The sequence below is a fragment of the Neolamprologus multifasciatus genome, chromosome 15 (assembly GCF_963576455.1).
Source record: "Neolamprologus multifasciatus chromosome 15, fNeoMul1.2, whole genome shotgun sequence".
In the NCBI taxonomy this organism is placed as follows: Eukaryota; Metazoa; Chordata; class Actinopteri; order Cichliformes; family Cichlidae; genus Neolamprologus; species Neolamprologus multifasciatus.
Window position 1 is genome coordinate 40,705,266 of NC_140453.1, and position 12,766 is coordinate 40,718,031.

Consider the following 12,766-nt stretch of genomic DNA (forward strand, 5'->3'; position numbering starts at 1 on the left):
GTAGACAATCAAATCAGAAGGTTGATGGTTTGATCTCCGGCTCCCATAGTCTTGCATGGCCAAGTATACTTCAAAATACTAAACCCTAGGTTGTCCCAATCAATCATTGTGTGAGTGCATGTGTCAATTCAAGGACACATCCGGGCTTAAAAGGAAGTGCTGGTATAAATGGGTGAATGGGTGAATGAAGCATGTCATGTAGCAGAAATCGAGTAGAGAGTGGAAAAGTGCTATAAAAGTACAGTCCATTCAACATTATACATAGATTTGGTAATATGCATACATCCACACAAATATTTAGTTTGACCAAAGGCTTTTGCTAAGCATCAAGTTTCTGACACAATTCTGGCTGGATATCTGAGCACTCTCCTTGGCTGCACTCAATTAAATTGGAGGCCTGGACCCCAATTTGTAAGTATAGGACGCAAATGTTGAAAAAGCTTGAGGTCGGGGCCTTGGGAAGATGATTCCAGAAACCAGTTTTGATATGCGTTTGAAATCATTGATGTGTTGGAATGTCCCAGTTATGTACAAGTTTCAACCACCCCTCTGTTAATTTCAAGCAAAGCTGAAGAATTGGAAGGTAGTCCTTCATTATTCCATCCACTCTGTGCAAAGCAAAACAATCCGAGAGCATAATCCTACCACCTCCATGCTTGACAGTAAGTACAGTGTTCTTAGGTCTGAAACCCTCCTATCATTGTTTCCAAATAGCTCAATCTTTGTCCTGTCTGAATATAAAACATTCCTCGAGAAGGCATTTGTCTGTCTATGTGGGAAATTGCAAATTGTTGATTTTGGAGTAGAGTCTTCCTTCCTGGACGACAACCCTCAGCCCATGGCTATGAAAAGCTTCCTCAATATGCAAACCAATTTCCTCTCATCTGAGGATGACAGTTTTCCAAAGTCTACAAGAAGACCCAAACAAACTTTTACTTATGTCCAGTTGTTTGAACGGATAATCTTGCAGTTGTTAGAAAATGCCTTTGAAATAGCTGTCCAAAAGCCCCAACCTTGAATATTTCTATGCCACCAAGCCAACCAATTTAAATGAACTGTGTTAATTTTTCCCAAAACGAGTAGTCAAATATCCAACCAGCATTATGTCAAAAGCTTGTCGATGGCATCTGATCAAGTTGCAACTTGCAAAGGGACATTAAACCAAATATTACTGGAATGTAAGTATATATTTGACCGTCTGCAATAAATAAATTCTTAGCTGTGAACGCACTTCTTGGTTTTTAAAATCATTAAACATGTATACTGTACAATTAATCCACCCTGATGGGGAGAAAAAAGTCAAAGAAATCATTGAAAGCCCAAAATTTTCCATGGCATTCATGCCTGTGATGAGTGTTCATAGAATTTTGAACTTTAATTCTCAGCTGTAGACTGTCAACAAATATTTTACATTTCCTTATACAATTGACTTAAAAACAAAAAGAATGCAAAGATTGATTTTAACAAGAAAAGGATTTCCTGATTGTGAAATTCATAGATTATGTTAACATTTTAAAAAGAAAAAAAAGGAATCAATGAGTCTATTTGTTGTAAGTAATCGTTTTTGTGTCAGGAAAACAGTGTTTTTAATCTATGAGCTGAATTTAAATGACTTTCAGCTCATTATCAGACAGTCTTAACGCATTTATCCAAAGAAACCATTGCTATCAGTAAATGTTACAGACACTTGTGACCATAATTGACTGTCAATAAGTCCTTCCCAATGAAGACAATGAGTTTCAAAAAAGTTAATATTGCGAGAAGCTGCCTACAGACAGGTATCAGTTAGCTAGTATAATGTAATCTAAAAGTCTGAGACCATACAGTTGTATTCCATTTACAAAAACACAAACACTTTCAGAGCCTGAAACATTTAAACCACCAAAACCAGGAGAAAGTGAATAACTGGAAGAGAGAAGCTTCCAAACCCTCCACTACCCATACACAAAAAATGATCAATTACAAAATTCCTTAAAGCATTCCCATTATTGTCAAAGTCTTTCATTCAGCCAACTTCCTTACCATGCCTCAGTTTCACATCCCTCCGATCACACAAGTATGACTCCAATTAAAGGGAGGAGGAAGAAGAAATGCAATAAGTCATACCACTGTTATGTCATAAGGAGCAAAGTTCAACTGCCAGCAGGCTTCTTAGAGGATTAAATACCTGAGCACAGTGACTAGACCAGGCTGATTAGCAGATTACCTATTACTACATAGGATTGTGTGATGGTGGGGAGAGGAGAGAAGAGGGCAGCAGTTCAGGGACTCATTTTCAGTGCATTAGCTGTGCAGAAGGAGAAGCAGTCAGATGCAGACAGCACGAATAAGTAATACAAAGTGAGTGAGCTACATTAAAACCACAGAGCTGACTGACGGCTAATCCACAGCTGTGAATTAGCTGTGTGTGAATGCGTAAATGGGTGAATGACTGAATGTAGTGTAAAGCGCTTTGGGGTCCATAGGGACTAAGTAAAGTGCTATACAAATACAGGCCATTTACTACTAGTAGCAGCATCACCCAAATCCAACAGCAAAAGGTTGACCTTTAATAAACCAATTTTAGCCCTCGCTAAATCAGAGGCCACTTTCATCATTCACAGTCCAAGCTCATTCATAATGACAACCCACAATAGGAAATTCTTTATTGGAAACCAACTGTATCCGGGCTGATCACCCTAATTTGATTCAGCAATGTAAAGTGTGCCAAAAATTGGCTCTAAAAGCAAGTTATCCCAATACATAGTAGGTGGGCAGAAAACAATACTTGTGGCTCTCCAACCATTCTTTAAACGCCTCTGAGTTTATCTTTGCCAAAATGCCAGAAAGTTGCTGTGCTATCAAATGCACTAAGCAGCACTTGTTTATTGGTGGCTGTAAATTCATTGGCTCATTCAAACTGTGGGAATGATTTACCCGACCACTGGAGAAATACTCAGTGAGCTTTACTATTATCATGCAACATTAATGTAATAAATTAACACTAGTGGAACTTTCCAGACACTACACTGTGAAAACCCAAGTCAAGAAAATGTAAGATCATTATGTGGCAATTTGTTTAAGCTATGTAGCACTTTTGCTTTATTTCTATATTAAAATGTCTAGTTTTACTGCATTAAGAAGCATCTTTATAGCAAAGTTTTAGCCTCCATGGGGAGTCCCTGGCCCCATTAGCAGTTGTATGATGGGTACATTTTGTAATTTATTATTTACCTTAAGATTAATTTTGATCCTGTCAAAAGGCTTAAAGGCAAGGGCAGAGCCGTTTAGAGTTACAGGATTGCTAGTGCAGGCCCAGATAACAGTTAGCTGTTCACTAGACAGCTTAACTGTGTTCAACCCATTGGTACCTTTTGGAAAACTATTAATGGCAATATCTTAGAAATATTATGGCTACATACTATTTTATATTGCAGTATTAGAACTATCTGATAAACACCACTAATTAACAGACACAAGTATTGTTGTGTTACAGAAACTGTTTGGAAAATGGTTGAGGCTGAAAAAACTGGTTACATTGTATCTTTTATATACAGGTTATACTGTGTTATCAGCGTGTGCTTTAGATCTGAAGTAGTGTTTACGCTTTAAGAATGACTTTGCAATTGGGAGTTCCAACATTTCACTGTTAAAGCAGCACAAAATTATCTTTCAAAGAAAGGTCATCATAAGGTCCTTTCTTTGAAAGGTCATCATCAAAGGTCATCATAGACAGCTCTGCAGGCGACAGTTTAATAATAGGGGTGCAACGATACACAAAATTCACGGTTCGGTTCGGTTCGATACTTTGGTGTCACGGTTCGATATTTTTTCAATACAAAAAATATGTTCATGCCTTTTTAATTTGTCATTTATTAAAATTATAAATATATATTTTAACTCAAAAGTACAGTTTTTAAATTTAATGTTGCTGAAACAAAAAAGTAATAAAAATAAAAAAATATCTCAGGGCTCACAAAATTTCAAAATCCCTACGTAGCCCGAATAAAAAAGAGAGCACTTTTTTGATTTATGTTTTGCTTCCTGTTTTGTTTCCTTTACAATATTATACATTAAAGTATAATATTGTAAAGGAAACAAAACATTAATCAAAAAATTGTTGAAAAACAAATTACAACATTGTATAAAAATTACAATCATCAACTAAAATACTTGGTTCTAATTGAACAGAAATTTCTATGAACTTGTAAGAACTGTGTAGAACATAAATCAGCCTGTGTCAGATCCTGAATTTGAAATTTCCTCTGAAGTCACGGGTAAGAGGCAAGTGGAACCAAGATCTAGGCCATTTGCTTTTTGAAGTTTGCAAAGACTGCTAAATTTTGCCAGTGGTAGTTCACTCTTTGCAACCAGTGTTGGGTAAGTTACTTTAAAATAGTAACTTAGTTGCATTATTAGTTACTTCTATCAAAAGTAACTAAGTTACTTCAAGTTACTCGTTACTTTCAAAGTAACTAGTTACTAGGGAAAGTAACTTTGGTTTTACTCAGAATTCTCTTGTTAATGTGTTGCTTCCATAACTTTGCCAGTCTTCTAGCTTGCTTACTTGCCACAAGTGCACTGTGCCACCTACCAATAGAAAAAAATAATAATAATAATGTGCATATTTCCACAAGAGAAATCCCACGACCGTCATTGACTGCTGCCATGATCCTACGTCACAGCGTCATGTGCGCCTTTTACATCCAACACAAAAACTGCAGTCGTGGTGCTTTGATTGTACTCAGAACTCGGAAATTCTGCCTTCTGAATAGGAAGATGTAGGTAACACCAGACTGCAGATGAGCTGCATACAGGGCTGGACTGGGACAAAAAATCGGCCCGGGCATTTTGACCATTATAGGAAAAATCATAAAGCCTTTGAATGAAAACAAACGCTATTGTGACAGTGATGTACACTGTTTTGATGGTATATATGCATCAATCTATCAATCGTTTGTTGTAAGATTCAGATAATTATTTTTTAAAAGCTAGACATTTTAAATGAGAATAAGAAAGAAAAGTATTTCTTTGTGCCCACCTCTCCCTGTTAATGCCCTACCTGTCCCCCTGGCAAAACTTTGCTAGATCCACACCTGCACAGTTACCAGCTGTCAGCTACATAAAAAAAAAGGATCCTGGTGTTATCTGTCTCTCAGAAACAGTTCATAACTTCACTTCAACTCATTCCTGTCACCTAAAAGGTAAACCTGTTTCTCCATCACCTGTTCAGCTCTGATGATTCAGTAAGGACATCTCCTGGTTTCATCTTCATGTTTCCCTCTCACCAGATAACCAAACCGACGTCATGATCAGCAGCTTTTTTGCAGCTGTGGCTCCAGCAAACATCAGCTGATACTATAAATTAATGTTAAATAAATTCTAACAACAGCTGATCAAGTTTAAACGTGCTGCTGTTGTTTAACGCGACATCGGCTGGTTTCCTCTTTCTGGCGCAAAGTGGGCAATAAACAAACAAGAGAGACGATCAGCTGATCATTGATCAGTTTTCATGATTGAAGTAGAAACAGGAGAGGGAGGGGGGAGAATGAAAGAAGAAGAGGCAGCTGTGCAGCAAAGACACAGAATAACTCCAGCTTTGTGTCTTTTTCATTGTAGCTGAAGTCCGGGACAAACTGTTCCTTTTCACCTCAATACAAAACGCGCAATATCTTCTCTGAATACCAGACGGGACGGTTGGCAACTCTAATAACTTATGAACAAAATAAAGTTCAACATCATTAACTTCATAGCACCCACCCAGCTGTATAGAAACTCCGTCATGCTAGCTAGTACGCAGTACGGAAAAAGTCAGAATAACGAAAATAAACTCCACCTAAACTTGGTTTATATCTGACCCAGATAGCCTGCAGGTCATAACTTCTTACCTGAAGTTCAGTTCACACTTGGACCGGCGGCCGCCTTGGGTCTCTTTTCCTTCTACGTCCCCTTTCCCTCATCCACCTGCTGCCTCCACCACTTGCTAATGTTACAGAATCTGTGGAAGCTCCACGATAGCCACCACACGAAGTAACGAGTAACGACCCTATCTAAATCCCAGTAACGACTAACGCGTTCCTGATTTTGACATAATAACTAGTTACCGTGCTCGTCACCACAATAATAACGTAGTTACTGTAACGCGTTACTTAATAACACGTTAGTCCCAACACTGTTTGCAACATAGTATTGCTGTTTTAGACAGATTTTCAGGTTTATTTTTAGTATGTTATTTGCAATTGGTGTTTGTTCTGGGAAAGATATTGCAGATTGAGCAATAATGCATTTCTTGCATTTCTCATGGGTTCTAATGGGGGCCTTTCTTAAAATGACTGGTCCCAGTAACAAAGGCGCTTGTCGACTCAGAAATCGAGGTAAACCAACAACACACCCGGCAGAACATTATGTTATTTACACGGGTGCACATAAGTGGTCCGCAGGTGCGTATTCGCTGTCAAAATGAAAGACGCGCACCAGATAAGAAGTTGCAACGCGCGTTTGCGTCCATATAAAAAGGCACCGTTTTTGTCCGCTAGAGTGGAATTTTCACGGCACATTCCGCACCACATCTCTGTGTGTTCATCATTTGTTTGAAGCCAGCTCACCTCCTGCAACCACTTTTCCAAGAATACGTGCTTCTTTTGTGGTTCGGACTCCTTCTGACATTTCTTTGGAGGTGGAGGAACACCAAAGTAATTGCTTAAAGGAGCTTCTTCGACATCTTTAAGAGTTCTAAACAAATGTCTGTCCTCCTCCAGAAAATCTATGTACGCAAACATGCGTTGCAACTTCTTATCTTGTGCGCGTTTTTTATTTTGACAGCGATTGCGCACCTGCGGACCACTTATGTGCACCCCTGGTTATTTAGCTCGTCATATTGCAGCCACAGAAATTCTTTTGTCCATGAAACCATAAAGCTGCACTTTCTTTTTGCCTTATAGTCTGATTTGTCATAACTTTTCCGTTTTGTGGTAAGCTTTTCTTTGGCTGTCACTTCTTCACACTGACCTGTCTTATTTGGCTCAACAGAACCAAAATATATATCCTGCTGCTTTTACACACACACTCACGTTGTCAGGGATTTTCTGCGCAATCAACCTCTCACATGTTTAAGCTTTCTGCAGGAGATTTCACTTGTCATGTTTGCATAGTAAGCTTGATAAGACGATGTCAGAGGAATTGGTGCGCAAATTATCATCACTCACCAATCAGTGCTGTCGCTCTCTATACACAGTTTGCGCGATTGCAAAGTAAAAGCAAAAAACAATCGCAAATTCAAACGCGATTTCAATATGTCACATATTGACAGTGGCTCACCGATGCCAATGACATAATTACCCAGCTACATTTCCGAAAGAATGCAAAAACATTGACATATATTTTTCCTTCCTACGATAGCCCGACGGGCAGGGCAGAGATAGATTTTGGTAGCCCGACTGGAAAAATCGCTAGCGATTTTGCGAGCCCTGTATCTGATTGAGGAATCACTCATCTTTGGAAAAGAGAGTTTATTACAGAGAAATGGCTCTTTCCAAAATAAAAGCTATACTATACGCTTCTTCTGGGCTATATTCTCAGCAGCATATTAAACATATCAGGTCTCCATAAGGAGAATCATGTGCTAACGGCTGTTTAAATGACTCAGGTAAAGTTTGTAGCATGCGTGCTTGTTGTTTTTGTCTGCTTCCACTTGTCTTTGCACTAGGATGATGTCGGTGTAAATTTGCAGTCATATTCGTTGTGTTCCCCACTAGTTCTGTCAGCGTTAATCTCGTTGAAATGACGTTAACGCCACAACACGGCAAATCTCCGTTAACGAGCTACCACGGATCGCCCCGTGCGTGGGGCTGGACGGCCAACACGTTAACGAGCTAACTGCGCTAACACACTACTTCCCACCCATGTAATTGAGCATTGCGTGGCACATCCAACACACTGTTTTACTTTAGTCCATGACACGCTTACCTTCAGGGTCATACGTCACATGAAAACCAAAATAGTTCCAAAGGCCAGATCTGAATGAGGGTGGGGGAGGTTCAATTTGCCATGTTGCAAGGAGAGCTTAACTTCTGTCTCGCAAGCTTGCCCTGCGCTCAGTGAATCGACTACTCCGCCTAGGCTGCACTGTCGAGCGCAGATCCACTGAGCGCTCAACACAGACAGCATCGTCAGAAGGAAAGTTGATAAAATAAATTAAAAATTTTGTATTGTTCGATACGCATACATATGCGTATCGAACCGAAAGCACTGTATCGAACGGTTCAATATCAATATGAGTATCGTTGCACCCCTATTTAATAACCAGTTTCACTCCAGAAAAAGAAAAAAAAAAAGTCAACACCCTAATCCCGATACTGCTCCTCTGCATTGGTTTCTATATCAGACATTGGTGACAGACTGAAGTACTTCTCAGTCTTATTTTTATCTTTTCATCTAAAAAGGAACCTTTGTAAGGGTTACAAATCATTAAATTAGTATTGCAGTGTCGATAACAATGCTTTCAGCTCAGTGGTATCTGTTCCTTAGAGGCTAAGGCCAGACACATAAGGTACAACAACAACAAACTTTATTTATAGAGCACATTTAAAAACCAGCGGTATACCAAAGTGCTTAACATAAGAGACAGAGAGGTAACACGAGAGGACAGAGGTGCTTTTAAATACAAGATACCTCACGTCCAATGTTCCTTCTAAGCTGTGCACGTGCGCAATTGTGCACTGCTGGCATGGTCTCTGCGCACAGAAAATCTGCGTTGCACACGAAAAAAAAAAAAAAATTAACCTGAATTGAAATTTAAACAATTCTGTTTTGCAGTGTTAGTCAGTAAGTGACTGGCTGCTCCCATATGGGATAACAACGATGTCAACTTATCCCATAGACCAGCCAATAATGCGATTCACATTGGTATATATGCAGCTAATCAACGTCGTTGACAGGCTGTCATAGCCTGTCAACGACGGGCTGTCGTTATCCTTATGTGCCGATACCAGTGTTTTAGCTAGCAAAGCAGCGTGGCTGATGTGGAGTGAAGCCATGTTAATGACAACGTGTACAACCATTAGATATGTGAGCAGGACAGACGGAACAATTGACGGAAAAAGTGTGGACTTTATACCAGTTTTTAAATTGTGCTGATAGGCCACGTAAAACCAGAGTTATGATAAAAATATATACAATGTTTGGTTTGCTTCCTGAATACTATCGTTGTTTATATTTACTAAGGGAAGAAACAGTAAAAACAGCGTTTTATAAGGAATGCGCTTGAAAACACTCTCTGCCTGTGAACAAAAACAAAACCAAATTAAATCTGCAAGCAGCATTATGAGGGCCCTCGCACCCCGGAGCGTCGAGCCACGCCCAACACCTAAAACCAGCACGTCTGATCTGATGTCACATTGATGGAATTCATGCATACTTCCTGTTGGATTTGGGATATTGCTCCAAGAGACTTTTTTGTACATCTTGATATCTTCCATAAGCTTAACAAGTTTCAGACTAATAGATAAAACACAGAGCAGGGGCTAATGTTTTGAAATTGGGGGCGCTGTGGAGCCATTTTGCGCTATTCAAGGAAACTGATCACATAACAACAAAGCCTTCATCACATTGGAGGTGTGTGCCAAATTTCAAGACTTTCTAAACTTTCCAAGCCCCTCAAAAGCCACTTCATCTTTCATGGTGAACCGCGTTGCCACCAGGGTGCACCATTCAGTTTAAAGTCGCAATTTTCGCACTGAAGCATCATGAGGGACTGATGGTAATATTCACCGCTTTTGAAGTGGCCATGATGAACCTGTGAAAATCAGTACAACAAAGTGAAAGACATGACATTTCCTGTTGCCACTAGGTGGCGCTCTGCGTATTCCTGACAATGGGCATATCAATGTGTTCAGGGCAGGTACGACATCATGCCTGTAAAGTCTAGTACTGATCAGACTGGATTTCATTGAGTTATACTAATTTGTTTCTTCATGGCGAGATATCAATGCTCGCCATGCTGCTGGGGTCACACCCTTTTGCAAAAAGTCACACTTTTCACTGTAACCCACGACCAACTCCTTAAGGTTTTCCTGGAGAGATTTCAGGCTGCAGATGTCACCCATCACAATACTGTACCCCAAAGTGTAAAACATGACATTTCCTGTTCCCACTAGGTGGTGCTGTCCTTGATGTCAAATATGGCAGTTGAAATATGTTCAGGGCTGGAGCCTTATCATATGTGTGCTCTTTGGTCCAGATCGGACAATGTATGACAGAATGAGAGGCAATAAGATTTTCATGGCGAGTCATCGAAATTCGCCATGGCGCCACGGGCTCACCGTATCCCGAAAACTCAAAAGCTCCGCAATTTAGAAGTGAAGGTGACATTTTGGCTCTAATTTTGCCATTTCCATGCCTCGAACTTTTTCGAACTCCTCCTCGGGATTTGGTCGTATAAGCTTCATCTTTGGTCAGTGTCAACTACACACCTGGGCCATGTTTTTTTTTTTGTTGTTGTTGTTGTTGTTTTTTCTTGCCTGTCCCATTTGATTCTTTAGCCGTCAGAATTGTTGTCTGAAGACCAACAAGGATACCCAATGGATTTATTTTGCCAAATGGATCATCATGGCATTGCCGTATTGGTCCATTTGATCGACCATTGTTTTTATTATTTATTTTATTTTATTTTCAGTTGTTACAGACGGGACAGACATGAGTGAGGGATAGGAAAGGGAGAAAGAAAGAGGAAGGAAAAGAAAAACAGAACGGGAGAGGGACAGTGAGAAAGGGGGAAAAAAAATCTCCTGGATCACCTGTTGAGAGAAAAAGAATAGAAAACAAGCAAAAAAAAAAAACAAAGCAACATACTATACACAACACCATCGCATTAATCTAGCTAAGTGTAAACAGCAGTAAATACTAAATATTGAATGTTGTTGTGCAGCACGCAGGACAGCACAATGTGCTTTGAAATAGCAGCCAAGAAAGGTGTGATTTAAGTCTACGAACAGTGAACACCCGTGTGCACACCTGTGTGGATCAGCGTGCTTGTATTCAAATGGTTTCCCCATGTAATGGTCTGCAAGAGGATGTAGAGAGCCATAGCCCTGTCCCCCAGGGCATGAAGCAGGCATGGAGGAGATCCAGGCCCCAGACATCCAGAGGCCCCAGAGTGCGAGAGCCCAAGGAGGACCACCGGAGGGGCATCCGTGCCACCCTCATGGGGAGGGCTGAGGATCCCCAGACGAGGGGTCACCCAGTAGCCACCGAGCAGAAGCTAGAGGGGGCTGCACCGGCGTGCCCGCCGGCTCTGCCGGCAGCCAGCTGTGCCAGAGTGAACCGAGCCGCAGGCCCAGAGGCCGGAGGCCCGAGGGCCCCCCGCGCCCCAGAAGAGGCCTGACCGAGCAACAGGCGCCAGGCCCCGCCAAGTAGCCACCGGGAGTAAGCTGGTACATACCTGAGCGCCCAGCCCCGGACACCAAGAACCACCAACGCACCGACCCCTGAGGGCATCAGTCACCGGCAGGGAGTGTGGTGAGGGGAGATAGGCCTCCACACTTTGGAGGGCCTGGCAGTTCCCAGAGAGGTGGAGTCTATGACCCGACCTGACATATAGACACAGACAAACAGGCACACACAGACACAGACATGCATTCCCACCCTCATGCACACATATACAAACACTCAGCACTCACCCAACGTAGGGATAGACATAAATGGACATGTACACACTATCACACTCCCCAAACATACTCTATACCCCGGGTCCAGGTACCCTCGCCCCCAGAGGGGGAAACGGCACCCAGACCCAAGAGATGTTACCCTTCCCTCCGGGTTGGAGGCAAGCAGACCGTCCCAGGCTCCGCAGCAGCAGGGAGGCCAATCGGACAGCCAACATCCCCTCCCAGCCCCCTGGGCATGTTAAATTGCGGAGCTTTTGAGTTTTCGTGATACGGTGAGGCGGTGGCACCATGACGAATTTCGATGACTCGCCATGAAACTCTTATTGCCTCTCATTCTGTCATACATTGTCCGATCTGGACCAAAGAGCACACATATGATAAGGCTCCAGCCCTGAACATATTTCAACTGCCATATTTGACATCAAGGACAGCGCCACCTAGTGGGAACAGGAAATGTCATGTTTTACACTTTGGGGTACAGTATTGTGATGGGTGACATCTGCAGCCTCAAATTTCTCCAGGAAAGCCTTAAGGAGTTGGTCTTGGGTTACAGTGAAAACTGTTAGTTTTCGCAAAAGGGTGTGACCCCGAAAGCATGGCAAACTTTGATGTCTCGCCATGAAGAAACAAATTAGTATAACTCAATGAAATCCAGTCTGATCAGTACCAGACTTTACAGGCATGATGTAAGACCTGCCCTGAACAGATTGATGTGCCCATTGTCAGGAATACACAGAACGCCACCTAGTGGCAACAGGAAATGTCATGTCTGTCACTTTGTTGTACTGATTTTTGCAGGTACATGATGGTCACTTCAAAAGCAGTGAATATCACCATCAGTCCCTCATGATGCTTCAGTGCGAAAATTGTGACTTAAAACTGAACAATTGCCTGGTGGCAATGCGGTTCACCATGAAAGATGAAGTGGCTTTTGAGGGGCTTGGAAAGTTTAAAAAGTCTTGAAATTTGGCGCACACCTCCAGTGTGACGAAGGCTTTGTTGTTATGTGATCATTTTGATCATTGATATGTGATCATCATTGAATAGAGCGAAATGGCTCCACAGCGCCCCCTACAAAATTTCAAAACATAAGCCCTTGCTCTGTGTTTTATCTATGAGTCTGA

At 41.5% G+C, this 12,766-nt stretch overlaps 1 protein-coding gene across 9 annotated transcripts in view; it reads right to left on the bottom strand.

Moving 5' to 3' along the window:
- Window positions 1–12,766, bottom strand: part of cd2ap (CD2-associated protein) — a 107,962-nt gene that overhangs the window by 65,656 nt on the left and 29,540 nt on the right. The window contains exon 1 of one of the 9 annotated variants that reach the window (XM_085132995.1): window positions 2,023–3,686. The exons of the other annotated variants lie outside the window; for them this stretch is intronic. Within the exon in view, the coding sequence (XP_084989121.1) occupies window positions 2,023–2,025 (3 nt within the window). The 5' untranslated portion in view covers window positions 2,026–3,686. Of the gene's footprint in view, window positions 1–2,022; window positions 3,687–12,766 lie in introns of those variants that run through there. 9 annotated transcript variants of the gene reach the window in all.